We start from the raw sequence: 27,309 nt of genomic DNA on the forward strand, positions 1-27,309 counted from the left end.
GAAAATATTTTTAGGTAATTTTTTCATTTAAATTGCTTTTTGTAAAGAAAAATATTTTTTACACAGCTCAACCCCTTAGTCCAGAAAATGTGCCCTGCATAATCTATGTTTAATGATTTAATTTTCATGAAAACAATCATAAAAGTGCCTATTTTCTTGGCTTTTGTATTTGTATTAGATTAGTGCTGCAACTAGTTTAAAATAAACTAATTATCTACAATTACCTTAAAATTATTCTGTTACTGCCATCAGGTGTGTAAAATAAGAAATAAAATGTTTTCCTTGCAAAAGAAATGAATTAGTTTTATTCTTATTGGCGCGTTACTACTGAACACTCCAGCCCGTTAATATCACGGGAGCAAGAAATAGCGGGCAAAATCTCACCCCGTCATTCTCACGGAAGCGAGAAGGAAGGGGTTAAACTTATTAATACATTTTTAAGCTAGGTAAACATACATAATAGTTTTTCCTTTACTGTGCTATTCTACTTAAAAGCAGAGTAATAAAACTGCTGCCCAGATTTATAGAAATTCTGTATCTCACAAGTAATTGTTCAAGTTTTAACTTGTAGTCAATATATGTATATAAATTACTAAACATAAAATAAATATATAATAAAGTTAAAAATAGAGTTTTAAAATAAAAGCTGTGCGTTTTTAAGGAATCTAGTGATACTATTGTACCCTATACAGAAATAGATACAACCTACAGCTGAAAATATTAAGAAGCTGTCTACAGATGATGATTTAGTGCAGTATTGATCATGAATTCATGTCTTACTGATTATATTTTGTCTTGCAGCAAATTTAGCAAAAAATAAGTGTATTGTACAAAAATGTACTAATATTATCACCTGGTTATCTCATGTAATGAATTGAATGTACACTGAAAGTAATTAAATACATAATCAACATTGCCTCTAGCATACATTTTATTATACAAAGATATATAAATACAAAGACATATCCATAAACAATACAAATATTACACAAATTTCTATTTATATTTAATTTTAAAAATAATAAAGACAACAGAGAAATAAATATTTTTGTCAACATAGAATCCCTTGGAATAGCATAGAAGAGTTCTGAAAAACTTCAATATAACAACTGCAACAAACAATGCTTGACATTATTCAAAATCCTGAAAGAGAAGATATTAAAATAAAAATTATGCAAATCATATATTTTAAGCAACTTGAGTATTTTTGTAGAAATGTGCTTTTAAAACTAAAATTTCTACCTTGAAAAGTTTTTGTTTTCATCATTTCATTGATAAATTTTGACTCATCAAAATACATATTGTAACACCATGCAAGTATACACCTGCCTTATAATTTAGAAAGATTTTGAACACAAAATTCCTTTTTGAATGAAATTATTGATTATTGACTCACGAACCCATTAAGATTGACACCTAGTACAGGAAAAGCTGACTGTTAAATGAAAAGTTATTCAGGGTGTTCACTTTTTTATTTTGTGCACACCTTTTCTCAGAAAATATTTAACTTTCAAAAACATACTGTTTTTTTTCTCCATTATTTATTTTATGGTGCTCAATTTTATTGCTTTTAATATTTAAAATAATTATGATATTCTAATGTAAATTATTGCTTCAAGGAAAGGTATGGAAGAAAAAGTACTTCTAAATATATATTACTTACATACATGAATTTATCAATTGTATTTCTTTTTCGGTTTATTTTTATGATTAAATTTGTTATTGGATTCTTTCGACAAAAAAAATGTCAAAATTTACAACATTTTCCATATTAAAACAATAATACGTAATGAAATTGAAACCAATTCAGTAATAAATGAAAAAAGATTGCTCAAAATTTGCTAGTTAAAAAGGCAGATAATTTTCCAATACTGTAACTAATTTATATTTCAAAAAGTTTTCAAATTACTTTAATGGTGATGCTTTGAGAAATTCATAAGTTTTCCTTACATAAAAAACACAAGAATTAGATAAGAATAATCACAGATTTGAGCAAGTCACGATTTCCGTAATGTCTCTATATAACTGGTACAGATGTAAGACAAAAAATGAAATGTTTACATAAATATTAATAACATTGTTTACATCTCTGAAGAAATTTCTTTACTTCACTTTTTTTTATTTATTTAGTTGCTTTTTTAACTAAAAATTTTTCTTAAATACTCCATTACTACGCCTACTACAGAGTTCTCCCTTGGAATAAAAAAGAGCAAGATGCTTCCTCACAGAAAAGGGTACATCGAATTTTTAAAGGGCTCTTAATTAAGACCATAAATATTTAACAAAATGTGTACTATTATGTAGTGGCTGAATTTGATTCTCAACGACTGTAAAATTACCATCTTATACTATTTTACATGTGTATTTCAAAAAGTAGTTCTCACCCATTATCAAAATGAGAAAAATTTGTAGTTTACGAAAAAAAAAGATATGCTAAAAGAAAACCATTGAGCACACTTTAAAAAAAATTAATTGTTAAACTTGAGATCTTTTTCTATAATTTAAACTAAAAATTATGAGAAAAATAAATATTTAAAGGTACATTTAAAAAAAAATATATATTTATTTCAAAAAAATTTTAATATCCCTTAATAAACTTATTGATACCAAAAAGAGAAACTTTGAAAAATTTAACCAGGTGAGAAAAATCCTAACAAGGTAAATATTTGTAATGGTATCAAAATCAAACCTATTAACACGAATAATTTTAAAAGTATGTAATTATCATATACACATTTAATTTTTTAAAAGGAATATTAACAGACAGTGTCATCAAAGGGCAGTGAGGAGGGGTGGCCCTTCTCGAGGATGTACACTACATACTACATGCATTTTCATTTGATACAGAAAAATTAGTTGTCATTTTCTGTAGATTAGTATAGCAGGTGTTCCACATTAACCACTTTCAATATATACTTTTCGAATTCTAGTGAAAAAAAACTTTGTTATAAGACGCACACATCAAGGGTCACAAACGAAAAGAAACAATCTAATCTAATGAATAATTCGGAGGAAAACCGGAATGAAAATATTTAAACCTGTTTGATTGCCAGAGGACAGGAAAATTAAAAAATAATCTTTGAAAACTTCAACATTTCAATGTGCAATTAAATTGGTTCTGATGTTTTTCATCTTTTTTAACTCATAAGAAAATCGTGAAATTTCCATAACTTTTTTGCTTCCTTCGCACTTAAATGTTAGTTTAGTGATTCCTATTGCGTTTACATTTTAAACTTCTGTTTCAAGAAAACTTTTTTTTCAAAAAGGTGTATTTTTGCCAAATAAAAAGATTTTCTACTATTTAAGAATAGATAAATAAGTGAAATGTAGGTGTTATTAACATTATTTTTAGTTACCATAAATTAAAAAACTTTTACAAGGCATTTTACTTGCTTGGACTAAAAAAAATTTTTTATTGCAAAAAATTGTTCTACCAAATAATGTCTGAGAAGGCATTCAATATTGTACAGGTTAGTTTCAAGATGCTTCAAATCAGTACTTTGACGTTTATTTTTCTCTCTTTAACCTATATATTTTTAAGCTATGTTAACAAGGTAGGTTTTTAAATATGATTGTGTTTGCACAATCAAAATCTTATTGTACTTAATAAAATTAAAAAAAGTACTTCATATACATTAATAAAATGTATAAATATAACACTTTTTTTCATTGAATAGGGGAGAGAACTATTAAAATGAAAATTAATAAACTAATAAATCATGTAGGGAATGGTTTCGACATTTCAAGAATGGTGTGGTATAGTATGAGCTGCTATTACCTGGCGATTCCATTACAGGCGATCGGTATAGGCTACAATTGATTAGTTTGTGCCGTGCATTAAGAGAAAAACAGTCGGAATACGAGCAAAGACATGACAAAGTTATTCTTCTTCATGACAACGGTTGGCTTCATGTCGCAAATTTTTTTTTGTTAACGCTCTAGTGGGATATTTTACCACACCAGGCGTATTCGCCAAACATTGCTCCTTCTGATTACTGGTTGTTCCGACGGACACAGCTCGATTTGGCAGGTCACCGGTTCAATTCTTTTGCAGAAATCGAAAATTGCCTCTTAACTTGGATCGCCTCAAAAGAAGAGAAATTTTTTCGAGATAGAATTCAAAAATTGCCTGAGAGGTGGGAAAAAGTAGTAGCCAACGATGGACAATACTTTGATTAATCTGTTCATTAATTTTGTTTTTGAAATAAATGGATTTTTAACCACAAAAAAAGGACTGAACTAATTTGTACTCCCAATACATAACTAATTATTTTATTGAGCAATAAATGCATACTAAAGGCAAAACAGGACATTTTAAACCCAAACTCTAAGTCTTGTTGTCACTTGGGCCCTTTCCATTTCTGTTTTTCTCTTTCATTTGAAAAGAGAAATAAAATTTAAATTTTTTTTAAAAATGTGCAAAAATTTCTATGTAATTGTAATGATCTGTACCTCTATTTTATTAATTTTTCAGCTCCTAATATTTATCCTTTTTTTCAAAGTTCTTTTTTTCAAGGGAGGAATCATTTGAAAAGAATGCCTGGAGGTAGATATCATAAAAATCTTTTACAATTTTTATACATTATTTCATAATAATTAACACAGATACATAAATAACAGAATACAAAAAAGGACAGTTTTCCTTGAAACTTAAATAGATTCTTCTCTAATTCATTAGAATATTGTGGGCAATCCCTGGAAAATAGTACTTGAAATAATTTGGAGATATGATTTCACACTTAATAGTTTGTAAATACTTAATAATCATCAAAGAAATTCCTGGCTTTTGCTAATAGAAATATTAAATAAACAATTTGGAATGTTTATATCAAAATGGACACATCTAATTAGTGGCGGGACTGAATCGAGAAGAGACTAAAACCGCAATGAGAATGAAATGGAGGAAACAAAATGTCACAAGATTTCAAACTACTAAAAAAAAAAAAAAAATTAGTATTAAAAGATCAAATGCCTTATGATAATTAACCATTAAATGAAACTTTTATTGTTTTGAGGAAGTACTAATTAGTGTTAAGCATAGACTCGCTCTTAGAGGCTGACTCTAAATTTAAGCCGGTTTTATATGTGTTAAAGATTTTATATGTAAGATTAAGCTAAAATTTGTAAAGATATAAGACTAAGTAAAATATGTTTGAGATTAGTATATTGAGATCACTTATTTAAAAATTAGCAAGTAAATAAAAACTATGTCATTAGCCTGAGTATGGAAAATGTTTCCAGACAATGAGTCTCAGCTAGTTGTCAAGCCCAGCTGGGACTCATCTCCAATAAGGATGCATTAGCTTCTTATTATGAAATACTAGAATGTAAGCAGATCAAAAAATTATTAATAATTATTACAAATGAAATTATTTCTTTTCTATTTAACAAAGATAATGTACATTATGATGAGTTCCGAACTTAATAAATTAGATAAAAGAAATAACTGACAAAAATATAACATTTGTAATCTTTGAAATCTCTGTGACTTATTAATTATCGTTAGAATAAATTTAGAAAGCTTCTCCTAATATAATTTGAAATAATTTAATCTTAAAATATTTTTCAATTGCTACAAGAATTATACTGACAGAAAAATAAATATGTAATTTTCACACGCTTCCCACAATTTTCTAGAGCTAGATACAAATTTAAATTTCTGCACTTGATAATTTATTAAAATATCACATTCCATTAAATTACAATAGAAGTATTTTGAACAATTTCAAAGAAGTTCTAATTAAAAAAAAGTACACATAAAATCAAACTCTTCAAAATAACTAAATACTAAAAATAATAAATAAAAAAATAAACAGTTAAAATAAAAAATTTCAGCAGGTATGCTGGTAATAGTAGTAATACTCTTATTCACATAAATATCTCTTCAATGTTTTTTTTCTTTTTTTTTTTAATGTAACAGAAGATAAGAAGCCATTAATAAAATGAAGAAATTGAAATTTTCAGCAGTTTACAAAATATTTCATTTATTTTGTTGTCAAAGAAAAAAATCTGTAAAACTTAAATCTGTAAAAAATAAGTAAAAAATTAAATAAATGAATAACTAGAAAACAAAGTAACTGGTAATTTGAATTAAAAAATTAAGTCAAAAAATGCTAAATAATATTGCCTTATTATTTAATCCTTTATTTATTAACTTGAATAATGTAAATAAATATTTAAAAAAAAAGTCCCCATTAAATAGGAAATTTATTTAAAGTATTACTTTACCAGATGCTTTGGACTCATATTATGGAGAATTCGTTCAGCATTTTCACTGTCACCTCTGCCTTCCATTCTTGCCAGTAATAACTTCGATGCATTGTTCTGTGTAAAAGAATACACAATAGGTTACAAAAGTAGCTAACAATTTTTTTAAACCAAATTTAAATCCATTAACTTAAATCTAAAACATTGCATATTGATTATTGGTTTACTTAAAAAAAAAAATTTAATTAAAAAATGGAAAGGTTAACAACAAATTACAAAAACAGCTACAGTTTAGAACCAATTACAGGTTTTATTATTCTAATATTACATAAGTTTATAAAGAAAAACATTTTTTGTTAGATTAGAAGAAATTTACAGAAACCTTCAGTTCAAGGACTAAATCAATTCGTTTTCCCCATACTGTAGTAGTAACTACCTGGCTACCACACTGTTTCCTAACCAACCAAGGAACTTAATTTAGAAACTATTAAGGACATTACATTAGGTTGGATTTCAATAAGAACTATCTTACATAGGGTTATCACTCAAATCTGGGAAAAAAATTCCCTGTACATATTATACACAATATATTAAGAGGAAACAACAATTACTGTGCTCTTGTGTGATCTATATTGGGCTAACTATTTTTATTAGTTTTAATTGCTGGAAAAACAGTGAACATACTTAAATAATGCTTTAGCAAATGAAATAATTTAGTATAGCTGAAATATAAGGGTTAAATATCCCATAGATTACGCTTTGAGGAGTCACCATTTTTTAAAAGACAAAAATAAGAAACAAAATTCCCTGTATTTTTCCAGTTTGTAAAGAAAAAATCCAAATTTCCTGCATTTTCATAGTTATTTTAGGTGATTTTTAAATTCCCTGTATTTTTCATGCTTTTCCTGTGGAGTGGCAACCCTGTTAGAATCAGAGAATGATAAAATCATTTCTCTCCTTTCTTTTGGGATCCTGAATAACAATTATTCGAGTCCTTACAACATAGGATCTAAATAAAAGTGAGAAGCATTTCAATTATCGATTTGAGAAACATTTGCTTTAAACCACTTTAACCAATATTTTAAAAGCTGACATAGTTGTTCAACAGAAACTGGTCAGATTGTTCTAATACAGCCAACTGAAATTTAAATCTTGGCCCTGAGAAGTAGTACAATATTTACATTGCACTAGAGCTGCATAATGGGGGACAGTCGGGGAAACATCACTGAAGATGGTTCAGAAACATGCCATCACAAGTTTGATCCATCTGCCCACAAAGTTTAGCACATTATAGTAGAACAGTTTAATAAGGTCACTTCTCATGCTGATCAAAGTGGTTACCCACTTGCTCAGTGAAGCTTGACTTTGGTAATGTACAGGAAGTCTTACGATCAGTTGACTGTGGGATAGCTCTGAGAAGTTCATTAACCAAGTACATTGTTCATTAACCAATAATTTCATAAGTAATATTATTCTCACTTAAATTGGTTCAAAAATTTTTTTCTTAAACTTAAAGTATTTAATATCAACAAATGGTACATGAACTGATGAAATACTTAAAAGCACAGTCACTCCTTAATACAAATAGAAAATTGCGATCAAGGATATTTTCTTTACAAAATTAATTTAATTTATTCATTTTAAAACTAATTGTATTGGATTGAAAACTTTAAAAGAAAAGAGTTAGTTCAGTATTAAAAAAATAAAATTTTCTAATACTGGAGAGGACTTTTTGGAGAGGACCAATTTTTACCACGTGAGTACACTAAAACAAAAGCAAATACAATGTGTAAAAATAAACACTAAATGTAAGGAAAATAAATTAAAACTATTTACTTGATTTTCATGGCATGGTCCTGGCAATATTCAGGTTCATTAATATATAAACCTAATAATCCAAGGCCTCCTGTAATACTTCCATATATACAATCAAGGAACATAAGAGTTTCAGATACAACATTGTAATTATTTTTATCGGTTTGGTTTCTCAAGAAATTCTAAAAATAAAAGAAACTAAAGATATTTAACAAAAGCAGATGGATATTAAATATTGTATTCAATTTTTCCAGTTTTGATTTTAAAAAAAGGAACAGATAAAAACTAAATAGTCATAAGTTATGTAATTAAACATTTAATTAAAAAAATTTAAATAACATTTTTAAAAAAAAAACAATTAAAATAGTGCATAGTTGTCCAAAATAATGTTTTAAATAATAAATTTTTTGGGGGTAGTTTTTATTTGCAAGATGCAAACAAAAATATTTAAAAAAAAAATATTCATAACTATGCAATGCTTATCCACTCTTTATAATTATGATAATAATTAAGGATGTCGTTTATAATTTGGAAAAAAAGAGAGATAACTAATTGGTTTGCACAACACATACATTTTCTTTCTTAGACTTAATTTAATTTAGTATATGTTTCTAATTGTTAACAGTCTTAATGAAAATATCAAAATAAATAATATCAAAATTAAATTATTAGACCTAGTTATCATTGCGAATCCACACAACTTAACAGAATTTTAAAAAATATACGGTTAAATGTGATGAAAAAAAGTTTGCTTTACATTCAGAAAAATGAAAGATACTTTAAAACTTACAGAATTAGAGAGGTTTCATAATTAGAACACTAGCATAAAGACGATTTTCGATACAAGACTTTGGTTATAATCTCCACAAAATAAATTGTACTATATTTTCAGTTATGTCAATGGCCACAGTTATACCAATTGTGAGTATTGTATACAAATAACCAACACAAGGGTTCAACACAACTAAATGATGACTATGAAAGATGCAAGGAAATCTTTTTAAAATTCACAATGCATATTATTATTTGAAGTCTATCACAATTTAGTGAGTTGTTTCAGATAAAGAGTGAATAAAAATGTAGTTCTTTACAATATATATTTGAAGATAAATAAGCACACTGCAACCTGTAAATTTAAAATAAGTCAAATATTTAAGATAATTGATTTACTACTTCAACAGCCTTTTTAGATAAAACAAACTTTCTCAATTTCACTTTGAAATTTAACTATAATTACTAAATAAACAAAACTAAACACCACTCAATCTATAGCTACGAAGCTACATCCAAATTTAATGAGCTAAACTTATGTCTCCCGTAAAACATATTAATACTAAATAAGGAGCTAAGGAATATTTTTACTTTGAATTTTTATTTAATTTATCCTTTTTTTCATTAATAATCTGTGCTATGAAAATATGCACTTACTTGCAAATCATAATTATGGTTTTCACACAAGAGTTGTAAGAATCTTAAAATAGGCTGCATCAGAACTACTTCTTGGGGAAGTTTGTTTTCTTCGGCATCTTTTGCTTTTTCAGCCTTTTCGGCTAAAATTTCTTCAAGAGCAATGTGGGTATGAGCCCCTAAAAAGAGTTTGATACAAAACTATTAGGAAAAGGAAAAATATCAAAATTTTGTGAAATAAATGTCTTATAACATATTGAATAAATATAACGGAAATATTAAATGAAACTATTTTAATCTTATATTCTATACTCAGACATTTTAACTTAATTATTATCGATTTGAAACAATAAATATTATTGACTGCATTCATTGATTAATGTGCTTTAATCTCCAGTATTGTTTTTTAAAATTCTTAATGCTGCCATTCAAAACTAAACTAAACTCAGTGACACAACAGCCCATAAAGGGCCAAGACCTACTGTGCCCATCTCAGTTTTCTTAACCTTGGGCTCAGGGGTGCAGAAGCAAGATGTTCCGGCTAGGTGGTCAGTCGAATGCGACCCCCCCCCAGTGTTTAGCCCCCAAGCATGCTTGGTACTCATTTATCGACCCACTGAAAGGATGAGTCAACCTTGCCCGGCCCGAACCCAGGACCAGTGGCATGGGAGCGCAAAGCTTAACAGAAATTAAGGGATTGTCGTGATGATGACTATTGTTGAAAAGACAAAATGCAACACAATATGATGAAGTAAAAATAACTAATTAGAAAAATACTTACCAGGGTATCTGTTACATTTAATAAATTTCAAATTCATGACTTAACGAAGTTACTATTTTCTCTGACAAAAACACAACAATAAATTTAAAACAGCATTATAAAAACATTCACTGAAATGGTAATACCTACCATTTCAATATCAAACCAAGGTTATTATACTCTGCCTCTTCATATTTATAGATTTTAAATTTAAAAAAACAGTGTGAAGAAAGAGTTGAAGCCATAAAATAGCTGAAAAAAATACAAAAGCGAATAATTTTTTTCTTCGGCAGAATTACATTCGAAAGATACTTTTCTTGTTCATCGGAAAATAAAAGAATACTCCTAAATTTTCTGTTCACATTTCGGAATAAAAAAATTCGCCAATTACTGGCTTGCCTTCAGGTAAAATTTTAAATTGATAAAATAAAAATAATAACAAAAATTCTGAAATCACAGAAGTTTCAAAGATAATTCGCTCCAAAAACGATGTTTTTCCTTTAAATTTTTTGAAAGAACACCATAATTTTTATAGAACACGATAAAAACACTTTATATTTTAATCAAATATTCCCATATTTGATTAAAATATAAAGTGTTTTTATCGTGTTCTATAAAAATTATGGTGTTCTTTCAAAAAATTTAAAGGAAAAACATCGTTTCTGGAGCGAATTATCTTTGAAACTTCTGTGATTTCAGAATTTTTGTAAGTGTGATTGGGAATTTTGAGTCCATGAGTGGGAATTTTGTTACAAATTCAGATATTCGGAACACTATAAAATTGGAGGGGAGAGGGGTAAGTTCCATTTTAAAAATTTAATCAACAACCTAAATCCATGACTTTTTATGATTTTTTTTTAAAAAAACTAGTTAAAACCATGACAAATTTTGCTCAATACCAAAATTCATGACTTTCCAGGTGCGCGGATACCCTATATTTAAAATTCACCTGGCAGATTCCTTATTTATATCAGATAAAAATATTACAGATGTAATTATGCTTTTATAGAAACTAATAAAAAATAGCATCAGCAGAAATGCAGAAGGGAATTATCAAAGCATAAAATAAATATACATTTAAGATTAATATAATAATATAACAAATAAATATACCAAAACAAAAGTTTTGTCTCAGAAATTTTCTAACAAATAAATAAATAGCAATAATTATATAATTGATATGTTTCATAGAATTATTCTAAAATAAAAAATATAATAAGAAACACCTGTGAGGTGACCTGGTGAGAAAGAATAGTTTCAATGTAGCTCATACATGTCGTAAAAGGCGACTAAAATGGGTACCCAGCGTCCGGGGATATGAAAATTTACCCCGACCTGCCCCAATTTAGGGCATACGGGTAAATGTTTATGTAAATCCAAAAAGATATACAAATCATAAAATACACAAGATACATAAAAAATGGCAACAGCCCGTGAACATGGTGGGCGAGTAAGATAAATATTAAGCTATAAAACAAAAGAGAAATTTAAAACCTGGGAAAAGCCGCAAAACAAGTAAAATTCTAAAAGTAATTTAACATCAAATGCTAAAATGAGCAATTTTAAAATCTATAAGAAATTAAAACATGGGTGAAATAGTAAAACTTTAAATTGACGAATCATATAAAACTCAACAAATAAAAAACTAACATCGTAGTGTAGATAGATAAGATGATAAAAGCAGGTGTAAAGTTTTAAAAGTCGATAGTTAAAATCAATAAGTAAAGAGTTAAAATGTTGGCACGATGGAGGGACAGTCTAAGTTCAGAAGTAATAGTTCAAGTATTATAGTTTACGTAAAGTCTGAAATGTTCTTAAGGGTCACTTTGATGATGTATTTGATAGTATTCCTGCAGGCCTGATTAGAAAAGAGTTGATGTTCAGTATTATTATTTTGAAAGTCAGTGCCACGACGCGTCTGGAATTCCGGGCAATCAAGTAATAGATGTTTAATATCCTGGAATTTACCACAGAAAATACAATTTGGGGATTTCCCGAAAAGGCGGTATTGATGATTACCAAACACGCCATGGCCTGTAAGAAATTGATTTAGGTAAAAATCTGCCTGCAGTCTGGTGACCCTTGGATCTTTAAAAAATGTAAAAGTTTGATGTCCCTTAGTATTGTTTGTCCATTCGCTTTTTCACCGTGTCATGACACGTTCATTTATGATCGACTTGACCTGTACTTGGGTTAGTTGGGCAGTGAAATCCACTTGGTCGAGACTGATGGCTTCCTTGGCTGCCTGATCCGCCTCCCCACATGAGTTCTAGTCCAATTAAGAGTAATACCTTTATGCCATAGTTTTTTAATTGCAATTAACGTCAAGTTTTTGTGAGTTGGGTCAGCTAGGGCATCAGCGTCCGGGGGTATAGCCGGGCACACTGCTCCTGGGGATTATATCAGGGAACTGTGTTAGGGGTTGGGCGTGGGGCCAACTACCCCACCCTGTAAAAGAACTCCAGTTCAGAAACCTCAACAATGTGCATATACCGGGCTCTGTTTTACCCAGACGACTCTGCATGGGAAGGGATAACCTTGCAATAAGCTAGACCATGACTATAAGTTAAATATCCTTGCAATTCAGGAAATCAGATGGTTGGGAAAAGGCATTTTTGATAAAAAAAAAAAAAAAAGGGAATGCAGAGTATATTACAGCTGCCATGACAAATCACACCATTTTGGTGATGGTTTCATTGTGAACAAAAGACTCAGTCATTGACTTTCAGGTTATAAGCATGAGACTCTGTAAAATAAGACTGAAAGGAAGACATTACAACATAACCCAGATTTGTGCTCATGCACCGACTGAAGAGAAAGACTATGTGGAAAAGGACTTATTATACGACCTGTTGATGAAGAGCTATAATTCCTGCCCTGCACACACAGGACATGAAGATGGTAATTGGGGACTTCAATGCTAAGATCGGCAGGGAAAGATTTGTTAGATCCCATGCTAATGGTGAAAGCCTTCACTTCGATACTAACGGAAACGGACAGAGAAGTTTTAACTTTGCTGTGACAGAAAATCTGTTCATCACAAGCACGGCATTCCCACATAAAGATATACACAAGCATACTTGGCTGGCCCCTGATGGGTTAACTCTTAACTAGATGGATCATATACTTGGGGACATGAGACACCGTAGCAATGCGATGGACGTGAGAAGTTTTAGAGGAGCGAATGTCGACACTACAATGTCCTTGTGATATCCAAAGTCAGACTTCCATTATGTAAGAATTTCTATCACAGGAGAGAAATCAGAGATTTCAAACCTGACATTTCTAAATTAAATGATCAAAACATTTTTAAAGAATATAAAATTAAATTCTCCAATTGAATTGGTGAACAAAAAGGGAAACCAGGCTTCACTTTTGACTGGTACGCAATAAAGGATAACATTTTGACATCTGCCCGTGAAGCTATCCCAGATCCCCGAAATGAGTGTTTTGACAATGATTGCAGAAAGGCCACAGAAGACCAGAACAAAGCCTATAGATTAATGCTACAAAAGCATCATACTCACCAGAATTTCATGCACCAGATAAAAGAAAAATTTGGTTCACAATCAACACACTTAAATAAAATAATTAAAAAATATATATAAATATAAAAAGAATAATTTAAAGGTAAATAATAAAATATGAAAAAAAAGTTGTGTCAATCTGTTGGGAAAAAAAATATAAGAGTAATTCAAGTAAAAGTAAAGTGTGTTAAGCAGGTATAACAGTTTCTTTTAGAACTAAAGTTTTAGTAATCTGCAATAACATAATTTTTATGTTAACATAATTATTAAGAAATTATTAAGAATAATTTTTATGTTTTATATAACATAATTATTAAGAAAAAAAAATCACTCGATTGACATCTTTTAAATAAAAAAGTATTTGAGTTGAAAAATAATATGTTTGATTAAAAAGTTTGAGATAACAACCTATACACATTGAAGGAGTGTCATTGAGTTGAATGGCAAAGGAGCAGAAATCAGCTGTGTTCAAATGCTAAAATGGCAGTGATTCAAAACCTTATCTATTTGGGTATTAAGTAGACGTGTACTATCAAATATTTCATCAAACAAGTAAAATGATTGGTGCTTTCAGACGTTATGGACCGACGGGAAGCCGAAATAGATTGTGATTGGATGAATTGTGAAGACGTTGAATAGAACAATGTGAAAAGCATGCTTTTGCATAACGCGCGAAAGTCGACATGGTAAAGAAGAAAAAAAGTTCATTTTCGGGATATTAAGCACTTTTTAAAAACACCCAATGAAAAAATCACCTTCAAGGGATTTTAAAAAACGAAAATAAGCACCTTTAAGCCCTTTTTAAAAACGCTACGCACCATGTAATAATAATGAAAATCGAAGTGAAGGTTTGTTTAATATTTTTCTGAAACTTGACATGAAACAAAAAGAAACAAATAATTTGCAATGATGACAAACTTTGTAATCTATTAGTATAATAAAAGCAGAACAATGAATAAAAAAAAACACACACTTGGTCTTTATCAGAACTTAAGCTTTCATAACCATTTATAATAGGAACAAATACGAATCAAAAGTCACTGGTTATTTACTGCCCTTGTAAGTAAATAGTTAAGACTAAACATACCTTTTCTCCATAGTCTGGGTCTAATGACATCATTTCTTTAAAAGTTTGCAGCACTTTAACGCAAAGTTTTTCCTCTTTTTTCTCCAACAATCTTTCAGTTTGACATATAAGTCTAAACAGCAAATAAATAAACTATGTGAGAACTAATAAAATGTCAAATAACTGATAATGTATTCATAAAAAATTTCAAATTAGGAGTAAGCATTTATTGAAGGAAAATGATAAAACAATAGCATTTGGTATAAAAATTCAATAAATCAATTAAAAGTGGTATCTTTACCATTTGCATGTACCAAATTTTTTTGAAAAACATATTTCTTTAAAATTTTTTGGGAAATTTAGTACATTATACAGAGTAATTGAAATATGCAGGCGTATTAAATTGAAGAAAGATTTATTTAAGAGATACAATAAATTTCCTGCCCTTAACTTAAAGCAATTTATATATATAACTAAAGCAATATTATTGACGTTATTATTATTAATTACTTGCTATAAGTATGTTATAAATTTTATTACTCTATAACTTAAATTCTATGATTATTGCAAAAATCTTTTTCCTAATATGTTGCCCTTGTATTCAAGAAAAGTAGGGTAATCTTTCTGCTGGTAGTAAATAGAAATAATGAATATTATGTAAAATACAATTTTGAAAGGCAAGCATCAGTCTTTTAAAAATATTTAGTCTAGTGTTTGCTTATTTTAGTACTATAACCAAGCATCTAAATTTATTATATTGATATTGAGATTTGTTAATAGCACAGAAACTGTTATTTTTTAAAACTCTTTCTGATTTTTGTGTTGCTAATGATTTATTTTATGTTATTCTCATGTTTGTGAATAAATAAATTTTTCACAGGAGTAAAAATTCTGTAGTGAACCTATCATAAAAATAAGCTATCCTCTAATGTAACAGTTCATACAAATAATAATATTTAAAAGAGAACTGTTTAAATAGTTCTTCAGACCGGAAAAAAAAACTCCACATTGTTTACGCGAAGGAAGCAAAATAAGAAAGAGCAATTAGTTATATATTAAGAAATTCTCTATCCAACTACAAATGACTAAATCATCTTGTTAAACATATAAAAAACTTTAATAAGACTAATTAATGTAAGAAAGAAAAACTAAGATGCAAAAGTGGCATAAGACTCAATAAGTGATGTGTGTGAGTGAGCCATTTTATCATAAGTTATTTTTAAAAAAATACTCTTTTTTTTGTATTTAAATATATATATACATTACCAAGTACTGAAATGTAATTTATATTATTTTGAAATGAAAAAAGTATATTATAATGAATTATACATAAACAATAATGCTATAAAGAAAATTAATATTACTGAAAACAAGGATGTATTGATGCAATTAGACAAGGTAAGAAGAAAATTATACTTTTCTTAAAGAACTCAAAATTTATGGCACCACATATAAAGGTCTAAATTTACTACCTTGCAAGTAGATTTTAACTTTTTAATTCCTTTTTCGTATTAATTTGCATTCATAACTAAACCTTTAAAAGTCTAACAAAAAAGAAAGCACAAGGAACAATATTTTTTTTAAAAAAGATGAACTAACTTTCGAAGATTTACTGTACATTTCAATTTAATGTAAATTTTTTGTTTTCAAACTTAGTGAATAATTACAAAATTGAACCATTTTATTATAAAATGCTTAACAAAATCATAATTTATCCTTTCAAGTAGCCATAATTATACAAATTATTACAATATACTAATGATCAAGCCTAGTTGTATAATTTTAAACCATGAATTTTAAAAGGAAGCAAATATATTGTGATATATATTCTTTTAATAAGAAAATATATATTCCTTTAATTGGCATTACTTCTTGTTTCTTTCTTACAGTAAAAATTTTCAGAACATTTTTCTTTAAACTCAAAATATTGTTTTCAATTAAAAACTAAGGATAAAATAACAAGTATGCTCAAATATTTATATTCAAGCAATATAAATAGAAAACAAGACATTAAAAAGTGTAATACATATCAGTTATATTTAATTTTAAGTTAAAAACATATTTAAATGAATTATTACATATTTTAACAATTGCAAATATATTTAGATAACAGATACAGTGATTAAGAAATACTTTTACTAAGAAACTTTTAATTAAAATAAAAACTATTAAATTTCATTAACGAATTGATAAGCATAATTGATAAATGATTGAATTCCACCTCGGTGAAAACCTGAGTTTATAATCTTTTACATAGGTTTCCTTTTATAAATATGAGTATAACTGTTTATAAACATTAATATTCAGTATAAAGATATTTCAGATAATAATTTATAAAATATTTATTTATTTTTTATTTTATTTCCAATGGCACACAACAATTGAACATCAAAAAGATAACAATAAATCTATAAATAAGAGCAAGCAATTCAGTAGCGTTCCCAGAGAGATTTCCGAGCGAGAGCAGGGCACTTAGACAGGTGATACAAGTCTATTACCTCGTGGAGGTCACACAATGTACAAAAGGGATCATGCGACACAATGATGCGACATAGATGTTTTTTCAGGTAATCGTGGCCAGTTCTCAAACGAAACACGGCAACAGATTCCATCCTAGGCCACTGAGGGACATTGAGAATCCGTTTAAGCCATGATTTATTGGAATTACGATTTTTGAGTTTCTCGTGAAAAAGAGGCCCTGAAGATGTTCTTTATGAGACCTTTGATATTATAGAAAGGGAGTCTGCAATTAGTTCTGTGTAGGACAGAGGCTCCCTTTTTCGCCAGGAGATTGTAATTAATCGTGCAATTAAAATATTAATTGCACAGGTTAAATGTGAAGAAAAATACTGAAAATACCCTCACATTTCATACATAGATGTTTTGTAAAAGTTCTAAATCCACCACATGAATCCACCATTTTCACATTTTTTGCCAGCATTTTCACATTTTTTTTCCAGGAGGGAATAAAAGTTCAGGTTGATGCAGAACATCAACTAACACTAATAACTCTGATTGGACTAGTGGATGGAGTTGATCCTCCAAGAGGGACATGATATCCTGAAGATATCAAGCAAATGCACAACATTAACATCTGTGTTTAACAAAGTGAGTCCTTAAAGTTTCAAACCTTACAAGACAAATAATTAACATTCTTTTCTAAAAATGTTAATGATTTAAACATAGATTTTTAATAAATTATCACCATAGTTGGCCAGACAGCCCTGCCTTCCTTTGAAGATTTCTCCATGACAATTTCCTGATTTTTAACAAATAAAAGAATATAAATCAATCTCAAAAAGAAAGGAAAATATTAAAGAACAGTTGATCATAAAAAAAATTCCAAGGTCTAAGAATGGATTCAATTTAACACATATCAAATACCCACAAATTGTTTAAAAAAAATTTAGATTGATAGAAAATTTTTCCAAATGAACATTTACAAAAGGAAAGTATTAACTACTCCATTTTCAATTACAGTAATACATGAATGAGTTTATATCCTTACAGATAATCCCCAGTTCAATTCTCCCAGTCATAGCTACATTTCTTATACATTTTAATGTTCTTTTAATGATAATGAAGACTTATAAGCACAGTAGACAATCTGGTAGACTAGGGGTGCACAACCTGCGGCCCGCCAACCCTCAATGTGCGGCCGTGGCCGCAATCTGAACAAAACGAAAAAGAAAAAAAAATTTTAAATAAAAAATTTTTTGGAAATTTCAAATTTGCGCATTAAGTTTTTGATGCACCCAATTTCACTCAATGTAGTTTTCGATCATTTTTTTTTTCGATGGCTACCTCTACAGATTTAGGCATAGTTTTGAAAATCTCATTATTTTTAACACATCATTATTACGATATACGAATTTCTAATTTAAGTTATTACTTTTGACGTTCTTCGTGTGCTCCAATTTCATTGTAAATCCAATGACTTTCCGGTAGTTATTGCTGCCAATTTTCACGTACTTTCTGAAATTGCGATTTTTAGAAGTTATGAAACGCTGTATCTGTGCAAACTCCATGAAAAATCTAATCGACTTTTTATCCTTTTTCGGCAGCCCTTTTTCGGCAGCTGGAGCTACGCATTTCCGCATGTTTTTTTACACTTTTATATTTTAGCACGATATTATTATGAATCGCGATTAAATATTCGCTCATTTAGGTAACCATTTTTTGACGTGGTTTATTTGTGCCGAATTTATTGCAAATAAAAAATTTTTTCACTCGTTATTTTGGCAATTATTGTTACACATTTCTACAAGGTTTTGAAAATCCGATATTTTTTATACACTATTTTGATACTTTAATTTTGCATTTAAATGCATAAAATTTTGACGCGTTTTATTTACACCAATTTCACCGTAAATATAAAGGGATTTTGATAATTTCCTTGGTAGTTATTACTATGTTTTTTACCCACGATTTAAAGAAATTCTGATATTTTTCATACTATAATTTGACAGCACGCGAGTTTTGAATAGCGCATTAAAATAATTACTTTTTACGTGTTATATTTGTGTCGATTTTTACATAAATATAAGAGGTTTTTTAAATGTTTTTTTTTCTCTTTCCAATTATTGCTACATTTTTACTTCTGATATCCGGATATTTTAGCACAATATTACAACTCTTAAAATTCGATACTGTTAACATTTTTTTTTTCCTTGAAATTTAAAAAGTTATTACTTATTTCAACAAAATCGATCCCTTCCGGAAAAGAACTAAAAAAAAAAAAATAAATAAAAAAAAACATAATGTGTACATTTAAATTAAAGGCGTTCCCTTTTGCTAAAAAATAATTCAAAACACATGTATATTTCTTTAGTCCCATGAACAAATGCAAGTTTAACATCACACACCCAACCTATATACTTTTTTTTTGTTTTGTTACATGATTTAAAAATCACATGTCGAGTTTCGTATTTACAAGTTTTAATTCTTCTCGTAATTTAAAATTCACACATCGTAATTCGTACTTATGCGATCTTTAAACTGCGCATCGCATTTCGTATTAACAATAACGAGATTTAAAAATTATCCATCGCGATTCATTTTCATGCGATTTAAAAACCATATATCGCGATTCACACATTTTAAAAATCATGCGCTGCGAGTAGTCTTTTCGCAATTTAAAATTGTACATCTCAATTCGTATTAACGCAATTTTAAAATCACACATTGCGTTTTATATCTAAGCAATTTAAAAAGCACACATAGAAATTAGTATTTAGGCAATTACAAAATAACACATTGTTATTTGTATTAACGTGATTTAAAAATATGGAAATGAAGAACACCATATGGGACAAATTCCAAAAGTGATTAAGTTATTTGCCCTAATTTAATACTACTTCAGTCGAAAGATTGTTTTCCAGAATAAATTTAGCCTGCTCAAAATTACAGAGCAGTCTTTAAACAAAATTATTAAATTTTCATTTAATGGCTCTAGAAAGCTATCACATGATCAAGTGAATAAAATTATCACAATATTTAAAAAAAATTTCAAATTACAGGATAACCACTAAGAAATTTTTTAAACCATTTTCTATATACTTACACCATTTCATATCATTCATGATTATACGCTGGGAAATGATTTGTATATTATTAAATTTTAACTGTAAGAAATATAATCAAAATAAGTTTCGTAAAATAGTGTAAATGTTACTAATTGTTTATGCATATGTGTATTAATTGTAAATAGTAAGTGTCATGTTAAAAAAATATTCGCCATAAAAAATTGTAAACAAGTATCTTAATAGTTTTTTATTATTAAGGAAAATAGTTTATTCAAAATTAATGTTTTCTTCCTTTCTCTTTTTTCCCCACTCTTTGCCCCTGAGTCATATCATTATTTTAAAATAAATGTTTTAAAGTTTAAGTATATTCCCCTACTAAATGCTAAATCTTATTTTCCGAAGAAGGGATTTTGTGTCAATTTTTATCATTTTTAACCCTATAAACTTTCTTTCAATCAAAGTATTTAACTTACATTTATTTTAATAACTAAAATATTTTTTTTAAAATTTAATTCTATGAACAAATTTTTTAAAGTTAAAATTTATGTTTAAATGGACTTTTGTATTGTGTAATATGATTCTAAAAAAACATGAATTTTCCCAAAGTTTTTAAATTATTTCAATTTATCTAAATTTTTTTCTGATTAACTGATTTTCGGATTCTGTTTTTTTCTTAAGTAATCAGTTTAGAAGTTTTAACTTTAAACATTTAAAAGTATTTAATTTTATACTAAGATATTACAAGGTTAACTTAGAAAAAGAATTTAGTGGTTAGAACAATGTTTTTATAACAATTACTACCTAAAATTGCTGTGAATATGTCTGCCTAAATACTTTGGGTGTTCCCTTTGGCATGCGACCCTTCATTGGTCAATCTGCTATGCATGTGGCCCTTCACTCAAAAAGGTTGGGCACCCTTATGGTAGACAAATGGAGACCCATCCCCATTAGGCTGATCATAAGAGGAATTTATTATAATTCACAATTAGTAAGATATATAGACTTTTCAACTATTTGCCTAAAGAATTTCATTACTTTAATATCCATCTAAATTAAAAGACTTTATTGAAAATTGATAAGGACTAATATTTCAAAAATAACAAAAATAAAGGAACATAAAAATATCGAGATAAATAAAAGACTATTTCAGCATGCAACTGTACAAATCTATATGGGGATTTCAAGAGTAGAGAGTCTCATTCATACAACTATAAAAACTTATTCGAAAACAATAGCAGGTGGACACGGCAAAATAGTTTTTAAGACATTAATCGAATTTCTATTCATTTGTACTCAAATAAAAATGAAAACAAACATTTCAAAATTAACAGAACACTATCAGGTACAGTACAGAACCCGTTATCCGGAAATCAGAAAACCGGAAAACCAAAAAACCGGAACGAAATTCGATAAATTTTCCCGCTATTTAAAAAAATTTTTTTATAAGATTTTAGGATTTTTCTTTCTTTTTTGAAAGATGTTTACCTTACCATCATTTTAGAAATAATCATTAGTGTATTACTTCATCGTTTTTTCTTCTTTTTAAGATTATTTCTAAATATTTTTCTATTTTTAGTTGGGTTTAACAATAAAAAAACGGCTTTTTGTAGCGATTCAGAAAACCGGAAAAATCAGTTATCCGGAATAGCGATGGTCCCGATCATTCCGGATAATCGGTTCCCTACTGTACAATGCTTTGACTTCAGTAATAAAACAGATGAAAATTAAACTACTAAAAATGCAAGAAGCATTCTGAAACTCACTTTGTAGAACCATTATAAGGAGGGTTTAAAGTACCTTCTGCATCTGAAAAAAAGATTCAGCATCAATAAAATGAATGGCAATCAAATTGATTACTGACAAAGGCTCAAACTTTAAAGGTTATCAGATCAGGAAAGAATTTGATAAGTAGATATACAAGGTTAGCAGAAAATAATTAGTTTGGACCCATTGTTTTTTATCTGGATAATTTCATTAAAAATATTTTCTTAATTTACCATAATTAAAGCTACATTATGTTCATTAAATTGCTATTGTAAAGATATTTTTAGTTTAAATATCTTATTACCAGCAATTGCATATCTAAATACTATTTAAATGTTATGCGTGTATACCTCATGATTAAATGTAAAAGGCAACATTAAGCTTTGGTCCAAACAATAGTAAGCGCTGACAGAAGATCAAGAATTATTTTTATACTATTAAATGCAAAATTATGCTTAAGAGAACGTCATACCACATGGGAAACTTTTCGTTGCAAATTCTCTTTCACCTTAATAACTAATTTAAATTAAAGAAAAAGTGAGTTCAGACAAACCAAGAGTAAGCCATAAAGTTTCAAATGCTGGTAATAAAGTATTAAACTTATCAAAATGAAAATAAATTATGAGAAGATAACTTCTGATTACGCAATGGTTTGCTTCCAATAATTTGTTTGCATTTTGAAATTTAAATTAAAAAAAATTTCAGCGATTTAAACTTGATAACTTACTCTAGGTTAGTCTGAACTCACTTTTTCTTCACTTTAAATTAGTTATGGAGATGAAAGAGAACTTTCAATGAAAAGTTTCCTTAAGGGTATGGCATACTCTAAAATAATTTTTCGAAACAAAATAAAAATGCAGGAAAAATGTATATACCCAAAACAATAAGTTTAATGTTAGTGAAAAGAGAAAATCTGGCATTCCATGAAAACTAAATTAATTTTTGAATTAAAATTTAAAATGTTTCAAATAAGCGATGTGTAAATTTGTATTCATTAATGTAATGGTTTAAATTTCAGTTTTTAAAAACCTTTTACTAACTTCTATTTTACTTCATTTCTCAAAACATGCAGTGGTTAATCGTAGAAATAATTAAATAGAATTAGTTAGGCAAAGAAATTTATACCAATCATTTATTTTTTCACTACAGTATGTTTTAATACTTATACCACGTTCCTGTCTTTTTTTTTTTTCGTATTGCTTTAAAAATAATTATATCCATAAAAACTTTTTTTTAAAAAACAGATGGGACCAAAATTAATGTTAATGTACCATAAAACATTATAAAAAGAAGAAAATAATAATTTATAGAAAGTAAAAATAATGAGATGCAATCGTAATGCTTAATTATAAATGGAATCTTTTCCCTTCAATGAGAAAAAATACTTTTAAAAATACGTTTTAAGTTAGAATTTAATTTGAGTCTACTTTAATAATCCTTTAAAGAAAACACTATCATATGATCATTTGTAATTTCAGAAAAATAATACCATGTGTGGACAGTTGTTTTATTTTTTACTCTGAGTTATGCACATATGTGTAGGTATTAACCTTGAACTGGTAGATGGCTTTATGATTTTAAAGAGTGCAGAGATCTTGGAATTTCGTTTGTCATTTTGATTGTCTATGTATCTGCATCTTCCTTGTTAAATCTTTTTGTGAACCTCTGGTACTTGTTTTTCTTATATGTGGACCTGCAATGAAAAAATCAGGTAGATATTTACTCATTAAGATATATTTAGAGCTGGCCACATGCAGTAATTCTTCCTTAAAGAAACCTCCTAATCATATAATCATTTGTTCTTTCCAGAAAAATAAAACAGTAACTTTACCAGCTTCATGAAGTCAAAATTCGCAACAGCCAATCACATCATTTATATCAGCTAGAAATCCTTCATCTGAATTCTCCTCTTAAATACTGCCTCCAAGACTATTCAAATAGCTATGAAGATCTTGATACTAAAGAATAAAATTATAAATCTCAATGGGCAGAAAAAGAGAATTAATTGTTTAATTCAGTAATATGTTTGTACCCTTAGAGTTGTTTTCTAAAACTGATCTTTATAGAATCAAGCACTTTTTCAATAGCTGGAACACTCAAATAACAATTGGAATTACATGGTTAAGGTAAGATTTTAATAACCAGGTGTACTATAACATGATAAAAAGTAGATTTTTAGTGGTAAAAAAAAGAGGAAAACAATGAAAAACTGTCAAAAATTAGCAGCCCATAATTTATTTACATGTTTACTACTTATAGCTGATACAAGTAAATAATATATATATTTTATAGTTAATACTTGGCAGTAATGAATAATATATGAATAAAAAAAAAACAATTAAGGACTAAGGATGTACTTTAACATGTTCATTAAAAATATTATTTTAAACATGTTTGTGACTAAAATTATTGTTTTCTTACTATGTTATCATAGACTCATTTTAATAAAAACTTCAAATAATAAAAGCAATTTTTTAATATTAACCAAGACTGCTTTTTTTCTTGTTTATACCTTATCCTGTAGCTTATTATAGAAAATTATTATTGACTGAAAATAGCCAATTTGTAGGGAATAACCCATGTACCATATACAAGCAAACTAATCAATAGATGCATGATTACAAAACTAATTATTTACAATTTTTTTTCACTGCTGACCCAGTTTTTTTTTCTTCTTTAATTTAGTTTTAATACTTTATGCACTTAATTTTAATGAATTAAAGCAAAATTTAGTTAAAACGATAGTTTTATAAAAAAAAATTTGACAGACCAGTCAAATGATATGAGTGTCATTTGACGTGTAACTATGTCATTTACTATAAAAAAAAAAAAAATAACAGTAAGCTTCGTTACAATTGTTTCAAACGATTCACATTTTTTCGACTTTAATATGAAATCAAATTAATATTATAATTTGATTTCATAGTAAAGTCGAATGAATTAATAAAAATCACTCGCATACCATAATTAAAAGAAATATGAAAAAAACAGTTCCTTACCCACAAGCTGATTACAGAATACATAGAAAATTAAACTCAACCTGCTCTTCATCAGTCATTAAAAGTAGGAGCACTCATCCTAATTCGGAACTACATTTATTAGAAAAGCTAATGTCGTAAATTTATTTCAGAAAGACTAAATAACTAGAATCTTATATCTGAAAGAGATCAGATTTTTGTTTTGCTGAGTATGCTGGCAGCTGCATATGTCTGTGCGATTTAAAACAAGCTTTGAACTTTCAAATCTTTGTGTAGACGTAGTAGCTACAGGTGGCGCAAGTAGGTTGGTACTTTATTTACGTTGTACTAGAGCTGCACGATGTGCTATTGACAACGAACTGGGAAACATCCCTGAGGATGATGCGAAGACAAGCCATCGCAATTTTGATCCTCTGCAGAGGGGATGGCACCCCCGCTTCGGTAGCCAGGCAACCAGCACGCAAAGTCGAGCAATCTGCGGTAGAACAGTTTAACGAGGACCAATACCGCACACCCTCGGTCCCTACACAGACTGACCCAAGTGGTCATCCACCCGTACACTGACCGCAGCCAGTGATGCTTGACTTCGGTGATCTGCTGGGAACCGTGCCACTCACTAGCGCTATCTGTGCTAAGCACAGATAAAGCTAGTGAAAAAAATTCGTCGTAAATATGCCGGGTTACTAATTTCGATTGATTTTTAAGCCTAAGATTTCAAAAAAAGCACCATTCAATATTATTATACCATTATATAGATATATACATAGTAAAGCCACATTGTGTACCCCCTAGTAAGCCAATAATTATTTCCTCTGGTAGAGTACACTAGTACCCGGTAATATAATATTATATTATATTAATATTTATAATATTTATTATATAATATTTATATAGGACCACGCATATGCGTGGTCCAATATAAACATTATGGGTCAATATTAAGGTGAGATATCAGGCCATGTGTTAAAACAGAATATTGAATACGAATTTCCTCATTTTAAAGCTATTTAACACACTATTATATCTATACATACAGAGTGACCTAAGGGCCACATTGTGTACCCCCTAATAAGCCTATAATTTTTTACTGTAGTATGATAGATTAGTACCCGGTAATATATTACGTGGTCCAATAAAAATATGGGCCAATATTAAGCTGATATATGTTAAGTTCAGACAGGCAGTTCAGATTGACAAGTCTAAATACATTAATTTTTTTCACTCTGTAGAATTGAAAGTTTTAACAGAGGATTCCTGCTTTCCTGACAAAATCATTCCTTTAATATTAGCATTGAATTCTGTTCAATATATATAAATATATACGATTCTTCTATTTTGTTTACCCGCTTACAAATTGCAGAGTTAAATTTTTAATTTTAAATACATTAGCCATTTGTCAGGCTGATGATATTATATTAATGCATCGTTATTTTATTTGTATATATTTTATATGGAATATTGGCTGCTGAAATTGTTAATAATTTTTTATTATTGTATTGTATTTTTTATTATTTCCATACTCACTGAAATGATTTCTTGAGTATTAGGAATTATCATTGTATAGCCTTTAATTTAAAAAATGTTTAACTTAGAATTTTGTTATTTTCATTTTTTATAATATTGTTATTGCTTTATTCATGTATATATCTGAAATATGTAAATGTTCAAAAGTATGTTGCATTATATGGATAATGACCAAGTGTATCAAAATAATGTTTCCATGCGCACCCATGATTGCTTGAGCTTGAATGTAATGGATTATCATTGTATATATAGCTTTTATTTTTAAAAAATCATAAACTAAGAATTTCTTTATTTTAATGTAATTTTTTTATTCATATATACAGTGGTGGCCAAAAGTGTGGACACTTTTTGAAAGTTTCATGTTTTTCAACTTTGGGTGCTTGTAAAATATATTAATTTTCACTTAAATACAAACGTTTATATATCAAATTGAAGGTAATTTAATGTAGAATTTAATAATAAATACAGTATTACAATATCTTTATTACAAAAAAAGTTATGCAACTAATAGTAAGATCTATCTTAGATTTGCATTTTTTTAAAGTGATACTTACACAATCAATACTTAGTAGAATAACCCTTATATTTTAAGACAGCTTCACAGCGTCTTTTCATCGAGTGAACGAGTGTTTGGAGTTTATCTTTCGTAACCACATGGTGCCAAGAATCAATTATAGCTTCAATAAGTTGTCTTTTATTGGATGGACGTTTTTTTCGTACAAGAATTTTCAAACGT

General features: G+C 28.4%; 2 protein-coding genes across 6 annotated transcripts in view; both read right to left on the bottom strand.

Moving 5' to 3' along the window:
* The window catches only part of LOC122272504 (maestro heat-like repeat-containing protein family member 2A), a 455,199-nt gene extending 429,576 nt beyond the window's left edge, over positions 1-25,623 (bottom strand). Inside the window, exons 1-3 of one of the 3 annotated variants that reach the window (XR_015431655.1) lie at positions 25,071-25,593; positions 23,903-24,029; positions 23,561-23,764 (exon numbers count right to left, since the gene is read on the bottom strand). The gene's annotated coding sequence lies outside the window, so the exon portion shown is untranslated. Of the gene's footprint in view, positions 1-23,560; positions 23,765-23,902; positions 24,030-25,070 lie in introns of all 3 variants that reach the window. The other 2 variants (XM_087158092.1, XM_087158091.1) reach the window with 2 other exon arrangements.
* On the bottom strand, positions 914-10,735 carry LOC147816073 (inositol 1,4,5-trisphosphate receptor-like). 3 transcript variants are annotated; one of them, XM_087158096.1, is made up of 4 exons: positions 9,451-10,735; positions 6,229-6,324; positions 4,453-4,540; positions 914-1,143 (listed from the first exon to the last, which is right to left on the bottom strand). In XM_087158096.1, the coding sequence occupies exons 1-3, from the start codon at positions 9,508-9,510 to the stop codon at positions 4,478-4,480; spliced, it is 219 nt and encodes a 72-aa protein (XP_087014222.1). In that variant the 5' UTR covers positions 9,511-10,735; the 3' UTR covers positions 914-1,143; positions 4,453-4,477. The 3 variants fall into 3 exon arrangements, with proteins under 3 accessions (XP_087014222.1, XP_087014224.1, XP_087014223.1); XM_087158098.1 differs by lacking the exon at positions 4,453-4,540 and having other exon boundaries at positions 9,451-10,704; XM_087158097.1 differs by lacking the exons at positions 914-1,143; positions 4,453-4,540 and adding an exon at positions 4,568-5,320 and having other exon boundaries at positions 9,451-10,731.
* Positions 25,624-27,309: the final 1,686 nt, after the last annotated feature.

The sequence above is a fragment of the Parasteatoda tepidariorum genome, chromosome 2 (assembly GCF_982258835.1).
Source record: "Parasteatoda tepidariorum strain Cologne lab strain chromosome 2, Ptep-v5.0, whole genome shotgun sequence".
NCBI lineage: Eukaryota > Metazoa > Arthropoda > Arachnida > Araneae > Theridiidae > Parasteatoda > Parasteatoda tepidariorum.